The sequence below is a fragment of the Macadamia integrifolia genome, chromosome 8 (assembly GCF_013358625.1).
Source record: "Macadamia integrifolia cultivar HAES 741 chromosome 8, SCU_Mint_v3, whole genome shotgun sequence".
NCBI classification, from domain to species: domain Eukaryota; kingdom Viridiplantae; phylum Streptophyta; class Magnoliopsida; order Proteales; family Proteaceae; genus Macadamia; species Macadamia integrifolia.
In genome coordinates this window covers 5,199,803-5,224,264 of record NC_056564.1, presented here as the reverse complement: position 1 = coordinate 5,224,264, position 24,462 = coordinate 5,199,803, and the positions used below count along the sequence as shown (strand labels likewise).

Sequence of the window (24,462 nt, the reverse complement as noted above, 5' to 3'; positions counted from 1 at the left end):
CAAAGTCTAGGCGGAATTTTAGAGAGAACTACAATGTCACCATCGCTAGAGTACGGTCAACAGAATAAGGAGAGAGTTGGTCAAGCTTTGATTGGTTGTGTTCATTTAAAAGAGGGTGGGGAGGTTATATATTGTCGTGATCAAGACTATTCGTGGCCGAAGACTATTAAATAAAGGTGGAGATTAGCTTGAACTGAGATGACCGCAGTTCATGGCTATTGTCAATACCCAAGATGCCTCAACTTGTGTTTCATTTTTCAAAATTACTCAACTTGTGTTTTAGTTAAAAGAAAAACACAAAATCATGTTTGTGTTTACAAAACTACTCAAAACAATGATTCTGCGTCATCTACCTACATGTTTTGACATTTTTACCCTTAATTTCTTCTCTTCACCATGCCACTGCTTTTTACCAAAAAAAGAAAAAGAAAAAAACCACCGCCACCGCGGGGCCACAACCACCGATAGAGAGAGAGAGAGAGAAAGAAACAAATGTCGTCGGTGCTTTGTTCAGGAAAGGCCTGTGATAGTCGGTTTTGACAGGTTCCTGCAATGTAGGCTCGATCTCTTGCTGACTTGTCTGTGCCTTATGTGCTCGAGTTGCTATGGATACCATCTCCACATTTTGCCCCAACCCAGAATCCGTTGTAGCTTGGTTCAATAGTTGCTACATCCAGTACTACAACTACTCCAAATTCTCTCAGCCACTCCAAGTTTTCTACTCATCCACATCAAATCAGAGTAACATTATTGAAATGGGTCGTCATTTCGAAGTTGCTCTAGCTATTCTGCTTTTATGGCTGAGAGTTGCAATCACTATGGTTTCACACCATGGTTTTTCAAGTGGGGAGATTGTGTATCGAAGAAATGAAAGTAGTAGAATTTATGTAGTTGCAGTATGTGTTTGATTGGTTTCAGTGAGAGATTGTGAAATCTACGTGGGTGAAGGGATAAAGAAGCTTCTTCATGAATGCTGTAGAGGGAAGGTGGGACGAGTAGTTGTTGCTGGGCATTGCATGTTTCGGTTTGAGGTGTATCGATTTTTCTCACGTACTCGATCAGATTATGGAGGAGGATAGATGACACAAGTTGTTTGTTACAACGGGTGGGATCAGAATAATGGTTATCCTGGTTTCCGTGTGAAAGTAATTCGGGTTTGAGGTGTTCGAGCTTTTCTTTTATGGGGATTGTTGTTGGAGCTTGGCTATTGAAAAGAAACATTGTAAATACTGCTAAGGTAGCAGAGGTTAACTGAGATGGTGATGATGAAGTTAGTATGAACATTTATGAAGACATGTTGTGAAATGGATATCTTTGTTTGCCGTGAGAGAAAGAGAGAGTACTCTACGCAAGCCTTTCCTGAGTAGAGCACCGACGACAACTCTTTGTTTCTCTTTCTCTCAACACCAGAAATAACAAAGTTAGAGATCTCTCGGTGATGGCGAAGGCGGTTGTGACCCGGTGGTGGTAGTGGTATGTTTTTCTTTGGTAAAGGGCAGTGAGCGGTATGTTGAAGAGAAGGAATTAGGGGTAAAAATGTTTTTTTGTTATCTAAAACACAAGTTGAATAATTTTGAAAAAGGAAACCCAAAAGTGGGTAATCATGTAATTTTTTCATAAGAAAATAGGATTTGTCACATCCCATATGCATGTAGTGAAAACATCCTCTGCCGTGGATGCGGTGGTGTGGCGAGTATCTGACAGTCAGAAGGACATTGAGGCGCATGCCGATGTCGTCTTGACCGTCCAATGCTTGTCGCACCACTGCACCCACGACAGACAATCATTACTCTTGTGTCTGATATTGTCAGCCTCATGGTGTGCATGATTGACAAGTTTATCGTCTCAACGGTTTTCTCTTTTGAAAACCTCAACTCGATTGTTCAAGAAAATATCAAGATGCATCCAAAATCTATATACTGTTCTTCACCTTTTAAATGATAGAAAATAATACAGGTGTTGGATCCTCACATAAACGTTCATGCAGAGGATCCAATCTCCTATGAACAATATCACTTGTCAACCAATAATTGAACTTAGGGTGATTTTTATCAGATTCAACAACTTTCACCCATTGAGGGTCCAAGACCCAAACGCATCAAAATTGTGACGCATAATCCCACCCAATCATTAAATACTCATTGCACCTCACCACACGCTACAAACAATTTGGAGTCGACTCAAACCCTCTATCAGAATCAAGCACTTCAACCTCAAACCATTAACCTCCCACAAAATCCAAACAATTAATCAACCAATTAAAGCGAACCAATTAATGTTAAACCTTTACAAGTCTTCACAACTCCACCTAAGGGATTAGAATATTCCAATCCAATGAAGTACACACCCACACGGAAACCATCAGGATCTGGGTCTGCACATGAAGGTCCCACTCGAATTGAAGATAACGTGTCAGAGCTAACTACCGCCACGTCGATATAAAAAAGACAGCATTTAACGCCAAGTGGCATGACCCCAGCTATGCATGCATACCACTTGTCATCCCTTTGTCTCTCTATGAGGAGTGTTATATGGAGCAAATCGCAGATCGGAGCAGTTCCAGTAATCAACTTAATTGGTAATCCAGTCGTATCGATCATGGCGTCCAAGAATCTTAGCTCTCCAGCCTTTGCGTACACAGTGGTTTATGTGAAGGACGTAGCCAAATCGGTGGAGTTCTACGCAAACGCCTTTGGTTACACGGTTCGCCGACTCGATGGATCTCACAGGTATGTAAATTGATCCGAATCTAATCATCTTCTTCTTCATCAGCAATTCGTTTCTAAATAGAAAATATTGATTATGAGTACAGGTGGGGAGAGCTGGAGAGTGGGCAGACGACGATATCCTTCACGCCGGTACATCAGCATGAGACGGATAACAGAACGGGTCAAGTGCAGACACCTCGAAACGAGCATGAGAGGAACCCAGTGGAAGTGTGTTTCGCTTACTCAAACGTCGACGAGGCCTACAAGAGGGCAGTGGACAATGGGGCGGTGCCGGTGAGCCCACCTGAGGAGAAGGAATGGGGACAGAAGGTTGGCTACGTTAGGGACATAGATGGCATCGTTGTTCGATTGGGGAGCTACGTCAACCCCTCCTCTTCTTAGACCAGTACCTGCCCTTACTCTGCTTCTCAAAGACTGAAATATTATATTTACTCCAATAGTAGTGGATGGATCCTTGTAATGGTATTAATTACTTGTACTGCATTATAATAAAGTAATTTTATCTATCCTTGTCAGTGTCTCACAGATGTTTGGGCTTAAGGAACAGAACGATGGAAGTTCCCCTGGCCCACCTTTGTGTGAACAATGTAGGAAAATGAGGTTTTGGGTATTTTGTAATTTGCAATACCCAAACTCAAATTTGGATAGTTTGGTTGACACTAACATGAGGCGGGTGGGTAATTTTGTAGATGGAAACATGATTTTGGGTATTATTGATAATGATTTTTTTGAAAAAAGACTGGACGGCTCCCAGGTTAATCTTAATAAGATGATACAAAATCTGGTTCTGGTATCGGGATATATATTAATTGCCAATACCGATATGGATTGACTATGTCAGGTCGGATCAGATGCTTTTGTCCCCATTTTCCTACTCCCGTGGGTAGGCGTATGAGAATCATTCTTATTTGGGACTGATTCACACATATGGGAGAATGGATTCGTTATTTTTAGAATTGTCAGATGAGTATCCAATATCTGTTCTACTTTTTACTTACATTTTCTTCCATTACATGGATAAAGAGATATATATTTAAAAATAAAATGAACAATTGTTGGATATTCACTCGCAAGATCACCTAAGATAAGGTGATCGTACAATTAACGGATTCAATCTATTCAATCTCCAAGCGTGGATTCCACCGAGAGGTTTTCTACACAGTCCTTGTGCGTATGGGTAAAAATACAGCCAGCCATAACGGCAACTTACTTGGATGCCTCACAATTCAAAGACTTTGATTGGACTTTCCAAAGCCTAAACCAAGAGAGAATTACCAAGAGATAAAGGTCTTGAAGATGGATAGAACGGCACACAGCTAAATACTATGAAATAAGGACATCGTCGTCGGCAGTTGCGGCCAACATCTTCATTGTTTGTGGAGTTGAGTAGAGCGAGACAATCAGCTATCAAAATCATTTACTGAAGATAAGATGGTTCAAGGAATCAGAATTGGCCGTCCCAAATCCCGATTTCTATAAATTCTTGGGCAGTACAGTGGATCCAGCAAACCAATCTTAAGCCAAAATCCATTGCAAGTCTATATATATATATATATATATATAGAGAGAGAGAGAGAGAGAGAGAGAGTTGCAAAAAATGGGAGAAGAAGTTGCAGAGCTGGAGAGGGAAAGTCGAAGAGAGCTGCGTGGTTGGGGAGATCCAATGATTTTCCGCTTCCTAATACTATGATCTACAGTGATAGGGGAAAGAACCATGAACAAGAAACTGAACGACGCTCTCACTAATCACAGTATGTTACCCAGGACACCTGACCAAAACCGTTTTAAATACAAAGTTCTGAGTTACATGAGATGTGCCAAGTTTGTTAAACAGGTATAGAAAAGAGCTGTAGTGGAGAGGAGGCTCTGCAAGAACTTCAAATGGAAATTCCACTTGATTGAGACATACTACCACAAGATCAACCAGTTCTCCAATGTAATAAATCGATTCCCAGATAGGCAATAACTGGCAGTCCACCTTCTGCAGCCTGATCAGAACATTTCTTGTGACCGTCTCACGATACGGCTTACTTTCTTCTTGAAATCATCCCTCCTTTCCCTCCATTCTTTCTGCATGCAAAAGCAATGAAACTTGTGTCAGCATCCTCCCCTGTTTTAGCAGTTAATGATAATTTTACTACGTCAGCAAGCTAAGCAAAACAAACAAGATCCTAAAAATGTAACTGATGTCTCGGCTTCCTGTCCTTTCTAACCCCCCCCCCCCTTTCTTAATGATAGTACAAGTAAACAGAGTTTTACTGAGCGATGACCAAGAAGAAGCCCTTAACACTCCTCAGATCTAGTTATTGCACTCTTCTTGAGCTCATAGCCAAATATATTGGCCAACCCTCCATAGGAAAGAGAGGAAAAATCTGGAGTCCAACTACAACAAATGAAATACAACAATCTTCAAACACCCATTGGATCATCTTAATTGCTGATTTGTTGCAAGGGATAAATCTAGTTTGAGACCCTGGCAAGAGTACAAAAGGGAACCAGTAAGTAAACCCAGCCTCCGGATGGCAACAGTAGACAGAAAACAATAGCGAGCATGTTCCCCAGAGATGTCAGGAGTAACAACAGGTCTTTGGTTCCTTGGGTACCAACATTCAGGTCACCGCAGTAATTCAATGGCACAAACATCCCCAGAAATTTATAACTGAAAATCTATAACAACAAATGGTAATGAACCCTCAGTCCCTAAAAGATTGCCTTCTTTGGTATTTTTTACAAGATCCCACAAAGTTTGTCCATTGTAGAAACCTAGGCAATAGGCATGCAATCTTCACTTTATACTAAGCCTATTTAATCATTTTGGTAAACTAGGCATATGGTATCGGAAACAATGTTGAAGCACTGGCATTTAATGCTTTTATGCTTTTGGACGACCCATCTTAAAATGTGTGTTCTTTCAAGCAGGAGTCATTTTGAATACTAATAAGGCAAATTATTATTGTCACAAGACTCACAACAGTTTAATATTTTCCCAAATGTCACAGGCACCTCCTGCCGAATGAACAGATGATATATCAATTCCGACTATTGGATAGAGTGGACATGATTTAGATTAGCCACATGTCAAATTTTCGGAGTCTAATTCAATCAAATACCCCCTTTTATATTGACACACATCTCATGTATGTCCATGCATCAGTACCAGCACTCTAGACATCACTGTACACTCTCCCAAGTGCTCCAAACAAAGAAAATCATCTTTTCTCCGAAATGCAGGGACTGGAAGTAGATCCAAAGACTATACAACCTCCCTATTATGTGGCTTAGATCACCTCTTGTACAAAACAAAGGAAGTGAAGCTGACCCTATGAGAATCCTCTCACATGAGAGGATGAAATAGTTTTGTAGGGTGCAGAGAAACTAAACTGAACCACTCAACTGACCTGCCAAAATGTTTCCATATGCCACACAGAGAGAAATAGACTACAAGAAACTGTGGACCATTGGACCACATTAATGGGTTTCACCTAGACAATGAAGAAGTGAAAGCCACACACACTACAAAAAAGCTCCTCTAACCCTCCGAAGATTTTTTTTTTTTTTTTTTTTTCGGGGGTGGGGTGGGGTGGGGTGGGGTGGGGTGGGGTGGGGAGAGGGGAACAAGGTGGCAGCTTACAAAGACAAGGAGTGAAGCCAATGAAATACATAGATAATAGAGAAAGCCCAACCGGTCAACCACGATCCACCATGCAGAATGGCTTGCATAGCTGCTTAGCACAGGGCACCCGCCTTAATAAAACTTGCCCACACTTCCATTGAACCTGAAATTAGTTCTTGCATCCAAGGAATTTCACAAATCCACTGGTGCAGGAGCAACACACAAGGGGGCTCCTTATGTGCCTCCACATAAGCAGAGGCTAGTCCAGTCAGAAAAAAGTGACATTGAGACTTTTTCAGCATAAAGCAAAGATGTGTCTGTTTAATTAGTTATTATATTTTTTATTGCTAGTTATTAAAACTAGCATGATGGCTCCAAGTGACTGGCTTATTTTGTTATTTTGTTAGTGGACTTTGTTTGAGGCCTCTTAGTTGTTTTGTGGACAAAAAACCTAGAAAGGCCCTACAAGAGCCAGTTTTGGGTCACATGTCAAGGGGAAAGGGGAAAAGGGAAAAGGGAAAAGGAAAATGAGGGAGGGGGGTTGGCAGTTTTGAGTCTTACAAGTCAGATAGCAAAGCAGTTCCATATGTTTTAACACATTATTTAGTTTTCTTTGGTTTTTATTTGTCTAGTCTTTGTCTTTCATAACTGAGTAATGTGAGGATGCAAGGTCAGCTACCAAGCCAACACCTACTGTGATCAGCCCACTTCGTTGTTTAGATAAGGGTTCAATACTTGACCCAATGGGTAACAAGGGGAAAAATAGTAAAAGAAGAATCCAAGTTTCACTGTGCAATTCAGTGGTCAGCTACCTAGAGGGTCCTCTATACATTTGTTTCCATAAATATATATTTCGTACGGTGTAATAACACCCACTTGAATTTTTGAACTGAACTGACTTTTGAGTTATATAGCTTCAGTAATCTTCTCCTCGCTTTGGCCTCAGCATTTGGGAGCTCATTTGGATTGTTGCTGTGTGACAATTCGTGCCGCCTGGTAACCTTTATCCAAAATATCTAGTAAGGAAATCAATACGCTGGTGAAAGCTCTGATCTGGAATCAGGCCCAGATCTGGAAGATCCAGATCCAGGTTCATATGAAAATCCAGATTTGGGTCTTTATACCACCTAGTCAAAAGCCAGCTACCACAAACATTATAAGGAAATTTTCCCTTGAAATTATTTCAGGAACCCATCTGTTGGTCTCAGGAGAAAAGCACAGGAGCATTTCTGGACTAAAGAGACAAACAGTCTTATCAATTAAATGTTTCAAGTCAAGTTTCTGTTATTGAAAAAGGTTTTCCCACTGCCGTTCGGGAAAGAATCACCTTAGTGGACACACCTAGTTTTGCCACGTGGAAGTACTATGCACTGCACTATAGTATCTCCTGGTGTATGTCCTAGGCACCCCACCATAGTATTGTGCAACCTCTTGGTAGTCTCAGATTTTTCAACCCCTTGTTTGATGCAGTTAAGTCTGCCCAATTGGGCCTAGAAGGACTTTATTTTGGGTCCCGGATGAGTTCCATGGGCATTGGGCTGATCAATTGTGGGATATGCATTGTGTGAGCCTAAATTAACGGGCCCATAAAGTGAGGCTGAAGTCTGAGCACGAGATTAGAAGATGTTAGATGTCTTAGCTTTTAAGTTATAAATGTTAACGAGTTAGATTAGGACTATTAAGCTTGTTTAAATGTTCTATTTTGAGTCTCTTTAGTTTATTCAAAGTGAGAGTATTAGGAGTCCTTTTATGAGTTGAGTTAGGAAATTAAAGAGATAATATGTAAACACACACCTCAATCAATTATTATGTTTTACTTGAAATTAATGATACCATGGTCCTGGTTTCAGGGCATATTGAATTGGTCTTTGTGCATGGTTGTACTGATAATTTCTCTCAGCTTCGGATGGTGATTCTAGCTTTGAATTTTCTAATTTCTACTCTTCTTAACTCCCACAACTTGACCTCCGCTAACCAGGTCTGTTACACCACTTATTAATAGTCGGTGGCACCCTTGTTTTATTCCATTGTTTCAGTTAGTTTAGATTCCTGTACCTGTTTCTCTATTGATCAGACTAGCGTAAAATCTATATCTGATCCTTATTTATTAGTTGTCATCCAATATTCAATTGACAAACTTCAATACTGGCTTAAGAGTTTTCTAGTTGCTGGACTAGAATCCTAGTTACACAAGGATTCTTCAATCAAGACCTCTAGCTTGATCATTTCAAAACTTTCTAGCAAGTAAATCCTCTAGAGGATGAATTGACCAGAGAATCATGCCATTGCATTCAGTCGGATAAAATTTTTCTTCCTTAGTTCCCTGATCCAATTGACCAGTTCTGGTTCACATTATTTTCTGTTTGTTCTCTGGTCAATCCTCGGTGTTAGATATTCATCATGCGGATCACCTCAAGTTCCTTTCCTAGGGCTTGATGGTTAGATATGCATTATTGCTTTGCCACTTGGCAAACTCAGCGTCTGAAACTTGGCATGTGACCAGGGGACCTTAGGGTCCACAAATTTCACCCCATTTAACCTGCCCTGTGGCAAATCTAGGTGCCCATAAAGGAGATTCTTTCCTTAATGTCCGTGTGGGGAAACCTGGTCTTCTTTATTTGATAACAAGCTGTAATTAGGATAATTTATCTCTTTTTAAGATTCAGCTGTTGGAATGTAATAGACTTGGGAAATTGTCTTGTTTTGATAGGCATAGTTGTCAAGGAGTCACCTAGGTGTCCAGGCTCTTTCTTGGGTCCAAGGCGACAACAAATATGTTGACACTTCATGAGTTTTTTCCAACTTATGTTTACTGTTTTGTTTATTGATGAATTTGCTAATATTATATCCTGTACTTTATATAAATAGTACATAAGATCAATGGTCTACTTCATTATATTTTGGTTGTTTATTGGTTTTATAAGTGAAAAATCTAGCAGTTTGTACATATTGACAAATACGTTATACAGTTAGCTAGGAGAATAGATGAAAATTTCATTAAACATAGGTTTACCTGCCTTACCCATTGACCTGCTGGTTAATGGGAGGGTTACCTGACCAAACTAAGCCCAAGGCTTCTCAATGATCAATAACAAAACTTGGGTGCTAGAGATGCAGGGAAAAATAAATTTCTTTCACTTACCGCTGCTTCAATATTTGCTGGAGATTCATCATTAGGACTTGACAGCATCGAAATGATGCTCAATACTATGCTTTCAACCTGTACAATCAAACCATAATCAGTTGACGGATATTACAATGGAATTCAAGAAAAGGCAAAGTATGAATGCTGTCATCAAGTTGAGGAACTCTCGAGGTAGGTAAATGCAAGAAAGTAACAGAGGCAGTATGAATGCTGTCATCAAGTTGAGGAACTCTCGAGGTAGGTAAATGCAAGAAAGTAACAGAGGCAGCTAGTATAAAACACACACACACACACACACACACAAAAAAAAAAAAATATGAGTTAAGAGAACAATACAGATCTGGATTTCCACATATAGAGATATAAATGAATGGAGGACTTTGATTTCTATACAAAAGTAACAGAGGCAGCTAGTATAAAACACACACACACACACACACACACACACACAATATATGAGTTAAGAGAACAATACAGATCTGGATTTCCACACAGAGAGATAGAAATGAATGGAGGACTTCAATTTCTATACAAAAAATTCACCCCCCCCCTTTCTCTCTCAAACCTTCTCTTTTGTAATAAACCTGAAAATATCACTTAGGGTAGAGGAAGATATAATTGAATTGCAAAGATCGCTTTCTTCCTATTCAAAATACTTTATTCATAAGACAGACTGAGAAAATTAAGAATATGCATACATAAAAGAGAGAGAAGTCGTCTATTTATTTACTATTTTTGTTGCTTTTACTAAAGAAAGCAATATATTGGCTGAGAGGTCCATCCTAGTGTGCAGTTGCATAGTGCTACCAAACTGATGGGAAGTTCAAGGGATCAAATTGGGAAGACATTCTGCACAATATTTGTAGCAGATTTTGTCATTTGAACATTTTGAGACTGTGGACTAGGACAACCCTTATCATGTACTTTTTACATGATGTTACTCCTGCTGGAGTATGATAAAGCTATATATAGGGCTGTAATCAAATACCTTCAAAAAATGAACGAGATCAAAAGTTTGCGGTCTAAGCCCTCAGACATATGGATTCCTCAAATGTGAATCCACCCCCCCCAATACAGTAGGTGGATTCTCAAGTGTTCTTCTAACTTGTCCTGTACAAACCCACAGCCAGCCCACACTAAGACCACCCCATAAAACCTATTTTTGCTCATCCCCCATACCAATCTACATAAAATCTACTACCCGACCCCAATAAAACCGACCATTATTTTATGTCCCCAAGTTTCTGTTCACATAGGAGAGCTGATAGTCCATCAGAACTCCCATCCTTGTCACCTTTCTTATACATTTTCTCATTACCTATCGAACCCCACCATCCCACAAACAGAATCAAATCTCTAAATTGCACCAATCAAGGGCTACTAAGATTATCCTTATCAGCGAAACAGCAGCCTTTCTGATGCAGCCATACAGGGGCACACATAGAGCGAAGACTACATTTTCTCTTCTTTTGATGATTAAAAGTATGTTCTCCCATGTAAGAAATTGTTTATCTTATTATCATAATGGATCACATTAGCATTTTGGGAAGAAGGAAGAGAAAAAAGTAATGTTTTCAGTTGTATATAGTGAATAACAAAGCAGCTTAGTATTTGGCTTTTAGTAGGTTAAAGTCTTTACACTCCCCTCCTTCCCTCCCTCCATTATATTGTTATGGGGTACCAAACCTACACCATAAACCAACCTTATTCACATTATAGGAAGACACTTTTGCTTATCTCAGGTATTTAAAGCTTAAATAACTTTGCAGGTTCCAAAATCTCTTCCAGCATACTCAGCATTCACTTTCCTCTCTAAAGGGCACAACTATGCATTGTTTCCTATGTCATCCATCTTCTCTTTTCTTCCTTCAACTAGGTTTTTCATTACAACTAAATGGGTCAGCCACTCCAATCCTATTTAGCTATTCAACTTTGTTTATGGCCTTTTCTTTTATCAACCCAAATTCATTCATATCTTTTCTTACACACCCACTATTTCTTGGTCTTATGACCCCTATAATTGGTATCATATCACTCCTACTTACTGGAGCAACAAGAGTTAAGATATGCACATAGTAAGATCAAATCCTAAAGTTCCCTCAAAAAAAGGTCAAGCTGTCAACCTATCCAACTAAATAAAAAAATTCAACATCTTGGAAAGATACTTTCCAGTGTATCGTTGAGAAGAAAATCCTATAACCCACAGGGCCAAATCTTCCTTCTGAGTAGAAAAAAATCAAAATGGTGTCAAAATCAAAGCCACATATAGTTGCCCAGATGAATTAGAGCCAAAACATTCAAATTCACGCAATATCATCTAAGAATTAGCAATTGGAAATCATCATACAGCTATTTAGGTAACATCACCACTAAACCACCATATCACAACTGCAGCTGAACATATGGAACTCAATTCATCACCATGCAATTCTTATAGATCCTCCTTCAGTAATTTTTCGTATCATGTACATTATGCAATATATTTTTCACACCTACATCAGGAGTACCAAATAGAGTAATCAATGATGACAGCTACATTTATTCCATCCTGATAAATTTTTTTTTGGAGGGAGGGAGGGAAGGGGAGCAGAAAATTACTAAACCAAGCGGTGTAGTTACTGTAGTATGTCCAGGTTTACATCCTACATCTCTGAAAATATAGCAATCACATCCATTTAACATTTCAAAAACATACCGTATGGACTGGTGTCCAGCGTTCACTTGCAAGCTCATAGCCATTGGGGTCCTCACCAGGAGCATGAAGAATTGATATGCAAACTCGCCCATCAGGATAAACTGTGGTTCGAAAACACAATCAAATTAGCTTTGACCAATACAAAGCATAAACAAGCGGGAGCTCGAATGGATAAATGGTGAGTAGAAAATGCAATCGAATTAGCTCCAAGTAATGTAAAGCATAAACAAGTGGGAGCTCATATAAAATACACTCACCATTGGGATGCCACATCTCCGAAACAAACCTCACAGTGGGTGGACTGTTAGGGTAATTTATAGGAAAACTCATGATGGCATTAAAATAGCCTCCGTCACTGTAAGCAAGACAATAAGTAGGTTAAAAACCAAATCAGTAAATACTCAGATCATCAACAATATGATAGTATCTCAGACAGCACAGAAATAGCCCATCCCCTCACCCTTCTAAATTCCAAAACATAAATAGCCATCTGATCAAACCACATTTCAAAGAAATAGTCAGAAGTCCAAAATATAATAATAAATGACAAATCTAGGAAGCAAAGACGCAGAACAAGGAAACTAGAGATCAGAAAACTAAACTGCCTCAATAAAAGAATATAAGTTTTATACATGAAACAACAATTTATCAGTCACAAAACAGTCAGCCTATCTTAAGTATCTCGGCAACAGAAGAGAACATCTTACGAATTTACATATTAATTGCAAACCCAAAATCAATGTTATCAAAGAGTCCAAATGGAAAAACAAATCAGGCACTTTAAAGACTCAAAACGAGTAAATCCTTAATCTACATCTTCCACCCATGGAATCCGACAAGGAGACCCGTTATAAAACGTAACAAAAAGAGAAATTTAGTGATAATTCAACGAGCTGACCTAAATTTTGTAAAAGAAAAAATATTTTCCATGCACGAAGAACTCTAGATTATCCTTCACCAGAACGAAAACCAAAAAGTACGACCGATCACAACATCGCAATGTCTAAAACCAATGAAATCAAATATTTCAAGACCAATCCCACCACCGCGCAGGGGAATTTAATAAACCTTCAAATAGCATCAAGCTTGTGAAATAAAAATTAAGAAAAATCAAATCTTTAAGCAGATGAAGTGACGAACAAAAACAAGAAACTCACTAAAGAGTATCAGGAGGTCCGATAATAGTGACGCTCCATTCGAATATGTTACTATCATCTACCAAGCCGGCTGAGAACCCATCAACAGGATTTTTGCAAAGATCTGCCCAGGCAAACAGCGATGGATCAATCAGCAGACTTGACCCGAATCAAAAACCCTAAAATAATTAATTGATAACCGAGAAGAATAAAAAGTAGAACAAAATTCCAAGACGAAGAATTCGATCCAAACCCTTAAGCTGTTTTTGAAGGAGAAGACTAGCTTGAGTTGCTTGTGCCATCAGAAAGAGACAACGAGCGAGCAAGCAGCGAACGCAAGAGCAAAAGAGAGAGAGAGAGAGAGAGAGACTATTCTGACTTAACAAGCGCTCTACCCTATAGGCCTATACGGGTCGAAAAGCTATGCAGAATGAGAAAGGTGAGACCGCCGTATTGCCTATTCGCTTTATAAGCCGACACCTTCTCTCTAACTTCTATTTTTATATAGAGAGAGAGAGTCGGAGCAGGAGAAGAGAGAGAGAAGCAGAGAGATTAAAACAGCACAAACATAGAAATTTGGACTTCTCTTATGCTTTTTCTTCTCAATTCTTTCCTTTCCGATGTGCCGCCTGTTTTGGTCGCAACTGTAACTGTCCACCACAACTTGATTCTGAATTTCCCAAATTGCCCCTATTAATATACTCTCTTCAAATCGCTTTTTGTTACATGGATTCCACGTGTCAAGTTAATTAAGTACTACCCGCCTACCCGGATCCATAACTTCCCATTATATGATCCAATAACCACCGATCCGACACACGTAATCAATCATAGAATATCTTTGACAGGTGGCTCATAGGGTTGAGATTGTTAATAAACTTCAACACGTAGACAATGCTGTACATGGGTCCGTATCGGCCTAGATCAGATAGTTTTACCCAGGTGTTAATTTTTTAAAAAATAGGTGTTTTACGATTTTACCCTTGATTCGATATCGATACTTGATCCAGACAACTCGATACCAATATTTAGCACCCGAGGGCCATACATCAAGTACTTTAACCTTCCATATGGTTCAAACTAAGTGACCATGAAAATAAATCTAAGCTACAATTAGACAGATCAACTAGTTCCACTTTCACCAAAACAAAGAACAATACTTCCACATGGTGTAGGAAGATAGGAGCGTGGGGGGTTCAAATCTTCTATGATGAACAATAAGTGGCAATGAGAATTTAATGGCTGGGACAGCTCCGACATGCATCCTAGTTGTTGGATTCTCATTACCATTCATTACTTAATTTTTTTTTACGTGTGGGTGAATAGTAATAAATTTTGGCTCTTTACACATAGTTGGTGCAGTCTTAGGATTTCTCCCTTCTGAGTCTTTAACAATCTGTTCTATGGTATTTATGAATATAACTATAGTTTGTCAAAAAATGTTTATATAATCTTAGCTGCCAAAGGGATAGCAAATAGGATTAAGGTAGGTGAGATATCTCAATTTATGGAAGATGCAACCTACTTTCTATTTTTCTAAACTTATTTCTCATTCTTTCCTTAAAAAGTTTTGCCATAATTACAATAGCTTTTGTGCCCAACCTTTCAAACCTGGTGATTTGTAAGTATCATATGTGGCAACTTGTCTTGCACAAAAATTTTGTGCACAAGGCCAACAGCTACTTGCTCAAGTCGTCGATGGTATTATGGTTGCCAATTGGTTGAGTTCGGTTAGTTTCGATCGGACCTTGTATTGTGTTCGTTTTTTTAGGTAATATGGTATAAACACGTTTATATTCGATTGATTAATTATCAATTCATTATTTGTCTCAAAATAATATAACTATAATTGGACTTTAAAATGGGTTAATTCACTAATCAAGCCATAAACGAACTATAATCGAGGCTATAAACAATCGGTTTTCAATCTCTCGTAATGTTTAGTTGATCTCTATCGAGGTATTGTCAGACCACTGTTTTACATTAGAAATGTCTAATTATTAATTGATTAGTGATTGAGCCTGACAAATTTAGTAATCAATTGAGTCAGTCTTAGGTTTTTACTGATTGATTTAAGTTAGGCTTAATGATGTTGACCAACTTTTGACATCCTTACCCAATAGGTCAGTATTACCTCACAAGAGGTTGGTTTCGGGTTTGAGTCTCTTGCTTAGATCACACTCCCTCATGCAGTTGCGGGGCAGACAGCATTCAATGCAAGGCGAGTAGGATGTTCACCTCCAAATGGAATCCTCTCCCATTCTTACTTGTGTTGTCTTCTTCCCCCCTTCATAGTTCAGAGTCTCACCATCATCTCCATATGTATTGTTATTATTAAAGCATGGATATATGCTTTCCATGTCCCAATGGACAAATCTCTACTCTTTACTGGATTTGGAAGATCATGTACCACACATATTTGCCTTCAATTCTTGTGCCTTCAATTCTCAATAGTATTTTTTTTAAGTTGGAAATTGAGCATTTATGCAATATCCCATGCCCACCAAATGTAAAATATGTAGACCCCATTACTTTAGTACCATATCTCAGTTGACCTCATGGCATTGTCATAGCCATTGATTTTTAGTAAGCATATTCTCTTTTGGCAAAAGATTTTATGGGCGGTCATATCCAGACTTATAAAAAGAAAGACATGAATTTATTTTTTCTTTATTTTTTTATAGTTTTTATTTAATTATATTTTTTTTCTTAGCTTCTAAACATAGTCTGAGTGATCTATCTAGTTATGCCATGGATTGATGGTGTGATAATTCTGATTATTGAATATATAGAGAATAGTTTATATTTAGTAACTTGTCAAATTTCATATATTCAATCAATATCCTTTCATTTATTGCCGCGTACATTCTTAGTAGTTTTATATATATTTTTAAAATTTTATTTTATTACTTAATTAACTCTAATTAAATTGAAACTTGATATCTGAACAAAGGTCCTTTGAATTTACTTCTCTACAAAATTTTAACTTCCATTCAACCTACTATATGGTATTAGTAGGCTATCCATATATAATCTATGGTCGGGCGCGATCAGATACCATGCAACTTTTTCTTTTAACTAATTATCTTTGTTGGGAAATGATTTTAGAATCACATGACTAGTTATGTTGATTTCACTTTATTAATTGATATGACCTAGTTAACTTTACAAGTTCTTTTCCCTTGCCTTCCCACTTGCCCTATGGCCGCCTGTCATCCTAGTGGCCTATGGGCCCTCAACAGAAATGACTAAGAAAATGTTAAGCTTCGTGGGTTGGTGGGCTAAACCGGCACATATTAGAGAGAGAGAGAGAGAGAGAGAGAGAGAGAGAGAGAGAGAGAGAGAGAGAGAGAGAGAGAGAGAGAGAGAGAGAGGGGAAGAAATCCTCCTGTAAAAATAATGAGAGAAGAAATAGATTGCATAATATGTGGAAAAAATATTTTCTCTTTATGATAAAAGTGGGTGTTTCTGTGAAAGCCGGAGGCACCAATCTTATCCGCTTATAGGTTAATCATGAGACCCAAGTGAGGATTAATGCAACGTTTGATAATGTTTATGGACATAAAAATAATAGAAACGGTTTTTCATGTTTTTAAAAATAAAAATAGATTTTTTGATGTTTGATAAACCTGTTTCTCAAAACGTTTTTTTGCATATATAATGGCACTAAAAAATCCAATAGTATAATCGGATGTCTAAAAGGGAGAGAGGGTTCAGTTGCCTCTTCTTAAATTTAAATAATTGGGAGATTTATGGGGCATAATAGCTTTTTTTTTTTTCTCTCACATTCATTTATAGAATTGTAAATAGACATAAATTTTGATTTATGTTTCTAGAAACGGGTGAAATGAAACAACTTTATCAAACGCTTTTAGATTGTTTATCCGTTTATGAGAACAAGAAAACATAGAAATGATAGAAACAGAACATTGTCAAACGATGCCTAAGATTATTAATCTACACGATACATGTACGAATCCCTGAAGGGTTGTATTTGGACTTCATCTACTTTCTAAAACTAGGGTGGAACCTAACTGGTAGTGTAGTACACTTAGATGGTTTATATAATGCATGGTCAATGCATTGGATCAGTTGAGGATGGTCCAAAAAGGAGGCTAATGAGTTCCGCTGTTCATGTATAAAAGTCATGATCATCAAGGTTCATGCACTTGCAACAGGCTACAAGGCTGCAACCATTGTAGAAGGTAGAAAGAAAGTCTCAAATCGATCGGAGGGATCTTGGAATTGTGAATTATGGATTGAAGTTCAACCTGGAAATTCAAATCCAACCCTTGAATCCCTGAGATGAAGGTTTGATAAATTTCAAGGGTTAAAGTATTGGTATCGATTGTTATATCGGTCAATTAAAATTAAGATACGTATTGGAGGGTATCGTATCGTATCGGAGATACACTAAGATACGCTAAAGATACACATATAAATGGATAGGAAACATTTTTTTAAACACTTTTGCATAAAAAATTTGTTAAAAAAAGCTATTGATAACATGTATTATGCATAAACACTAAATTAAGGGTATCATACTAAGAATTCAAGGTCTGTAGTTGTCCCATAAATGTAAAATCCTTGATCCTAATCTTGATTTCTACTTTAGTTAGAGAGAAATATGGCTGACAGCAACTTTGGAACAAAAACCCTTCAAAAAATCGTTTTTTTTTCTTCTAAAAAATTACCCATATTGGCCATTATATGACCGTAGCACCGATACGTATCGATACTCATCGATACGTACCGATATATATATCGATACTCACCGATACGTGCTGATATATACCGATACGTACCGATCAATACATACCGATACTCACCGATATATACCAATACATATCGAAACGTACATTTTACCTCAATTTTATATTTTTCATAGAGTCATATCGAGGCATGTCGTATCGTATCGATGTGTATTAGTGGTGTATTGATGCATATCGGTATGTATTATAGGATATATATCGATACGAAATGATTTAAAAAATTCAATGTATCGTATCGGTATGTATCGTATCGACTGACTAAATTTAAGATACGTATCGGAAGGTATCGTATCGGCATCAGAGATACTTAAAACCATGTCTGATATGGTATGATTTTTATTTCAATCTCATGTGGTGATTTTTATTTCGAAAGTTGTTTGGTTTGATTTTTACACTCCAGATAATAGAAATCAAAATATACTCAAATTCTGAAATAGGTGAAAAACTCGCATAAACTCTTATTCTTTATTATGATAATGATTAATCTGAAATGCAAAATAATTCTTTCATGATAAAAATAAAACATCGCCTTTCTTCTCCTCCTGATGGTCTCACCATCATCATCACCACCACCATCAAGCTGTGAAAACGACGTATATACCCCTAATTCCACTTCTTCATGTGTCCTAGCATACCCGAAACTGAGGATGGAACGATGGATACATCTAAAAAACAGGCAAAAAGAAAACAAAGAAGAAGCTTATCTTTAAGATGTCATCTCCCAAAGATCTGAGTACGAGGAAATCCATTATTCTTCGATTCAAAAGCCAAACGAAAAAGATAACAACATGTTTCACTGTTACAAATCATACCACTAGACCAAATGCCCAGACGCTGTACAAAGATTTTACATTTTTAAATCTCAAAAAATAATTCTGATGCGGCTTTACCTGTCCTGAATCCTAATCAGGGGTGAAATAAAGTTGGTTGGACCGGGTTTCTTAAAACCTTAACCTAACCCTAGATTCTCAAAATTCAACCTAGGCCTAACCCAACTCGGCCCTAATTGACTCTGTCAAGGCCGGATTGGGTTAACCTTGGCTTCTGAAATGGTTGGATTAACTTTGATTGACCTATTTTTGCCATTCATATCTTATACATTAAAAAACTATAGAAAAACAAAATACCAATATGAGCTTTAAATTATAATATCAAAATTCATGGTTAAATTTTGGGCCAAGTTGGGCCAGGCTGAGGTCTCAACCCGAGCCCGATCCAACCCTGATCCAAGGTTGGGTTTTTCAACCCTAACCCACCCTCAGTGTCAAAAACTTGGCACAAACCCTGTTCAAGTTCAGAGTGGGTTCGGGTCGTCAGGGCCAAACTTTCACCCCTAGTATTGATGACTCAGGATTAAAGTCCAACTTCAAATGGGCTACTCTTTTTTTTTNTTTTTTTTTTTTAGCTTTCAAACATAGTCTGGGTGATCTATCTAGTTATGCCATGGATGGATTGATGGTGTGATAATTCTGATTATTGAATATATAGAGAATAGTTTATATTTAGTAACTTGTCAAATTTCGTATATTCAATCAATATCCTTTCATTTATTGTCGCGTACATTCTTAGTAGTTTTATATATTTTTTTTAAATTTTATTTTATCACTTAATTAACTCTAATTGAATTAAAACTTGATACATGAGCAAAGGTCCTTTGAATTTACTTCTCTACAAAATTTTAGCTTTCATCCAACCTAGTATATGGTATAAGTAGGCTATCCATATATAATCTATGGTCGGGCGCGATCAGATACCATGCAACTTTTTCTTTTAACTTATTATCTTTGTTGGGAAATGATTTTATAATCACATGACTAGTTATGTTGATTTCACTTTATTAATTGATATGACCTAGTTATCTTTACAAGTTCTTTTCCCTTGCCTTCCCACTTGCCCTATGGCCGCCTGCCATCCTAGTGGCCTATGGGCCCTCAACAGAAATGACTAAGAAAATGTTAAGCTTCGTGGGTTGGTGGGCTAAACCGGCACATATTAGAGAGAGAGAGAGAGAGAGAGAGAGAGTGTGGAAGAAATCCTCCTGTAAAAATAATGAGAGAAGAAACAGATTGTATAATATGTGGAAAAAATATTTTCTCTTTATGATAAAAGTGGGTGTTTCTGTGAAAGCCGGAGGCACCAACCTTATCGGCTTATAGGTTAATCCTGAGACCCAAGTGAGGATTAATGCAACGTTTGATAATGTTTATGGACACAAAAATAACAGAAACTGTTTTTCATATTTTTAAAAATAAAAATAGATTTTTTGGTGTTTGATAAACCTGTTTCTCAAAACATTTTTTTGCATATATAATGTCACTAAAAAATCCAATAGTATAATCGGATGTCCAAAAGGGAGAGAGGGTTCGGTTGCCTCTTCTTAGGTTTAAATAATTGAGAGATTTATCGGGCATAACAGCTTTTTTTTTTCTCTCACATTCATTTATAGAATTGTAAATAGACATAAATTTTGATTTATGTTTCTAGAAACGGGTGAAATGAAACAACTTTATCAAACGCTTTTAGATTGTTTATCCGTTTATGAGAACAAGAAAACATAGAAATGGTAGAAACAGAACGTTGTCAAACGGTGCCTAAGATTATTAATCTAAAAGAGTGCTAGTTTTCACAAACCAGTATTGCACGATACATGTACGAGTCCCTGAAGGGTAGTGTTTGGACTTCATCTACTTTCTAAAACTAGGGTGGAACCTAACTGGTAGTGTAGTACACTTAGATGGTTTATATAATGCATGGTCAATGCATTGGATCAGTTGAGGATGGTCCAAAAAGGAGGCTAATGAGTTCCGCTGTTCATGTATAAAAGTCATGATCATCAAGGTTCATGCACTTGCAACAGGCTACAAGGCTGCAACCATTGTAGAAGGAAGAAAGAAAGCCTCAAATCGATCGGAGGGATCTTGGAATTGTGAATTATGGATTGAAGTTCAACCCGGAAATTCAAATCCAACCCTTGAATCCCTGAGATGAAGGCCTGATATGGTATGATTTTTATTTCAATCTCATGTGGTGATTTTTATTTCGAAAGTTGTTTGGTTTGATTTTTACACTCCAGATAATAGAAATCAAAATATACTCAAATTCTGAAATAGGTGAAAAACTCGCATAAACTCTTATTCTTTATTACGATAATGATTAATCTGAAATGCAAAATAATTCTTTCATGATAAAAATAAAACATCGCCTATCTTCTCCTCCTGATGGTCTCACCATCATCATTACCACCACCATCAAGCTGTAAAAACGACGTATATACCCCTAATTCCACTTCTTCATGTGTCCTAGCATGCCCGAAACTGAGGATGGGACGATGGATACACCTAAAAAAAGGCAAAAAGAAAACAAAGAAGAAGCTTATCTTTAAGATGTCATCTCCCAAAGATCTGAGTGCGAGGAAATCCATTATTCTTCGATTCAAAAGCCAAACGAAAAAGATAACAACATGTTACAAATCATACCACTAGACCAAATGCCCAGACAATGTACAAAGATTTTACATTTTTAAATCTCAAAAAATAATTCTGATGCGGCTTTACCTGTCCTGAATCCTAATCAGGGGTGAAATAAAGCTGGTTGGACCGAGTTTCTTAAAACCTTAACCTAACCTTAGATTCTCAAAATTCAACCTAGGCCTAACCCAACTCGGCCCTAATTGACTTTGTCAAGGCCGGATTGGGTTAACCTTGGCTTCTGAAATGGTTGGATTAACTTTGATTGACCTATTTTTGCCATTCATATCTTATACATTAAAAAACTATAGAAAAATAAAATACCAATATGAGCTTTAAATTATAATATCAAAATTCATGGTTAAATTTTGGCCAAGTTGGGCCAGGCTGAGGTCTCAACCCGAGCCCGACCCAATCCTGATCCAAGGTTGGGTTTTTCAACCCTAACCCACCCTCAGTGTCAAAAACTTGGCACAAACCCTGTTCAAGCTCAGAGTGGGTTCGGGTCGTCAGGGCCAAACTTTCACCCCTAGTATTGATGACTCAGGATTAAAGTCCAACTTCAAATGGGCTACTTTTTTTTTTTTTTTTTGAGGTGGGCTGGGGTGATGTTTAATTTTTCGGCAAGTGTTTTCCTGCAAGAGCACGAGCCCCCAAGAGAGGTACGGTGGTCATTGTATGCCCCTGTATATGTGGTATTGTGGCGTAAGGGGTGATCTCAAACATAAAACTTCGTCCCATAATTTTTATAATAAAATAATAAGGGGAAAGATTATGAGTACAACCATCTATGGTGCAAGCATCAAGCCGTTGGATGCAAGTGAAGGGTCATGTATTATACATGATCATACCCATCGAATGGTTTGGTGCACGACCATGCACATGACCTTTTGCCAAATAATAATAATAATAATGAAAAATTATGCCCCCCCTCCGCTATACCATGGCTTTATTACATTTGGTTACAAAGTAGTTTCAAAAAATTATGCCCCCTCCCCTAATCCTAATAATAATAATAATAATAATAATAACTTAATAAAATGGATAATGTTATATGTGGGGAAATGCAACCTCCACCACATTCTGTCTCTCTCCTCCCTCATGTGAATTGTGAAGTGACCTATATGGATAGAGGAGAAAGACCAATAGTGGAGGGTGCCAGTGGAGGCTGCAATCCCCCACAAAGAACACCCTCGCTTGATAAAATTATAGAGAAAAAATCCTGAAAGACGACGTAGTCCCACACCCAAACACAAAGGAGGATAAAATGACTGCCCTAACCCTTCTCTCATTAAAAGGCCACACTTCATTTCAGGAAACCCTCTCCATGGAATTATTCACAAAATCTACAACTCCCCCTAAAAAAAAAAAAAATAAATAAATAAATAAATAAAATTTATTATTCATAAAATATAATTACCAGTGCCACGTGCAATCTTAATGGAGTGCGACTGATGTCATATCACTTGAGTGCAAAAGCTTGGCCCGAAATTGCTAGTCCCTCTTAGTTCATAAGATCATTTAGGTTGGAAAAAAAAAAGTGACAAATTGTGAGTTCCTCTTAATTTTTTTTGATTGTTTTATGATTAACATTCAAGGGCAAGTAGGTTTTAATTGTAATATTCAATCTTGCCAATTTTAATCAGTTTCTGATAATGGAAACTATGAGTAAAAATTGTGAGATTTGTAATTCTTGCCTCTCCAGAGTTGATCTATTGAGTGCCTTGGAATTAGAGAATTGGTTTGAAGTTACTTCTCAATTCTGTCCTAATTCTAAGAATTGGCCGCCTCCTGACTTGATATCGAACTTGTATCTCATGACTCTAATTTACAAGAATTTGATTTAATTAATTTTTTATGGATTGAGTGAATTTATAATTAATTTTGCATTTTAATGACAAAAGTTTCTAAGAAATTTAGCCTGTTGGACTAAAAATCCAAGGAGCTGAGTTTGGCAGAACTGTTTAAAGAACTGAAAGCTCATATATTGGGTTGAGCCAACTCTATCCAAAGTATAATAAAACAAGCCCAAGCTGCGACCTCTAGTGACTAATTTATTTATTTTAGTCTATGAGGGGTGTTGGAATTTAAGTTTCAAACTATGATCAAATTGGTCTTTTTAAAATAGTCGTTTTTTGAAATCCAAAGTAGTTTTTTTGAAATTTAGTTTTCTCCCTCAAAAGTATCTCTTCTACTTTTACTATTTTGTCTTTAGCACTTGTAGAGTTGTGTATGAGCTAAAAACAACTCACAAAAGTTTAGTCCCCACGTTGCTTAGGGATGAAAGAAACTTGGATATATATGTAGGATTGTTTGTTAAGGGTGCAAGTCCTTTGAAGAGGCACTCTCCCTTATCATATGTGTGTGGGGGTTCTTGGGGTGCTTTTGAGCCAAGCTACGTCGGGTACAAATGGGTTTTTACTACATGTAACTTTTTGTTTGAAGAAGCACTCTCCCTTGTCATGTGTGTGTGGGGGTTCTTGGGGTGCTTTTGAGCCAAGCTAGGTCGGGTACAAGTACGGGTGGGTGTTTACTACATGTAACTTTTCGTTTGGATCCACACTAAGGGACATATTATTGGTATATGTAGCCAATATATATAAATACGTATGTACATGTACATGCATGCTCCTGTATGTATGAGACATGTACCCTTCCCCATAAGTGAATGTACCTACCCATACATGCAGAGTCACACCTGTATATGTATGGGTACCTATACAAATATACTCATTCGTATACAGGTCCTTACATTCCATATATACATAATACAGATTTTGGTTGGGTATTGTACGAAATACATATTGTGAGAGTTTTTTGGTCCTCTGTTCTCTGCAAGTGCTACTGGTCTCTGTTTCCTTTATGGTATTGGTTTTCTGTGAGTTTTTGAGTATTACCTTCGGAC

The 24,462-nt window shown here is 37.6% G+C and overlaps 2 protein-coding genes across 2 annotated transcripts; one reads left to right on the top strand and one right to left on the bottom strand.

Annotated features, from left to right (window-relative positions):
* Nucleotides 1-2,545: 2,545 nt before the first annotated feature.
* On the top strand, nt 2,546-3,237 carry LOC122085445. Its single transcript, XM_042653880.1, has 2 exons — nt 2,546-2,729; nt 2,813-3,237. Exons 1-2 carry the CDS (start codon nt 2,599-2,601, stop codon nt 3,108-3,110), a joined length of 429 nt encoding a protein of 142 aa, XP_042509814.1. The 5' UTR covers nt 2,546-2,598; the 3' UTR covers nt 3,111-3,237.
* Nucleotides 3,238-4,449: 1,212 nt separating this feature from the next.
* On the bottom strand, nt 4,450-13,927 carry LOC122087171 (ubiquitin-conjugating enzyme E2 7). The gene is made up of 6 exons (XM_042656198.1): nt 13,572-13,927; nt 13,340-13,442; nt 12,440-12,537; nt 12,183-12,283; nt 9,485-9,562; nt 4,450-4,799 (listed from the first exon to the last, which is right to left on the bottom strand). Exons 1-6 carry the CDS (start codon nt 13,618-13,620, stop codon nt 4,722-4,724), a joined length of 507 nt encoding a protein of 168 aa, XP_042512132.1. The 5' UTR covers nt 13,621-13,927; the 3' UTR covers nt 4,450-4,721.
* Nucleotides 13,928-24,462: the final 10,535 nt, after the last annotated feature.

Excerpts from the sequence above, each read along its gene's own strand:
- LOC122085445 (XM_042653880.1), top strand. The coding sequence starts at position 2,599 with ATGGCGTCCAAGAATCTTAGCTCTCCAGCCTTTGCGTACACAGTGGTT. Across the intron at positions 2,730-2,812 it reads CGACTCGATGGATCTCACAG|GTGGGGAGAGCTGGAGAGTG; the intron begins GTATGTAAATTG and ends TTATGAGTACAG.
- LOC122087171 (XM_042656198.1), bottom strand. The coding sequence starts at position 13,620 with ATGGCACAAGCAACTCAAGCTAGTCTTCTCCTTCAAAAACAGCTTAAG. Across the intron at positions 12,538-13,339 it reads GGACCTCCTGATACTCTTTA|TGACGGAGGCTATTTTAATG; the intron begins GTGAGTTTCTTG and ends TCTTGCTTACAG. Across the intron at positions 12,284-12,439 it reads GGAGATGTGGCATCCCAATG|TTTATCCTGATGGGCGAGTT; the intron begins GTGAGTGTATTT and ends TTCGAACCACAG.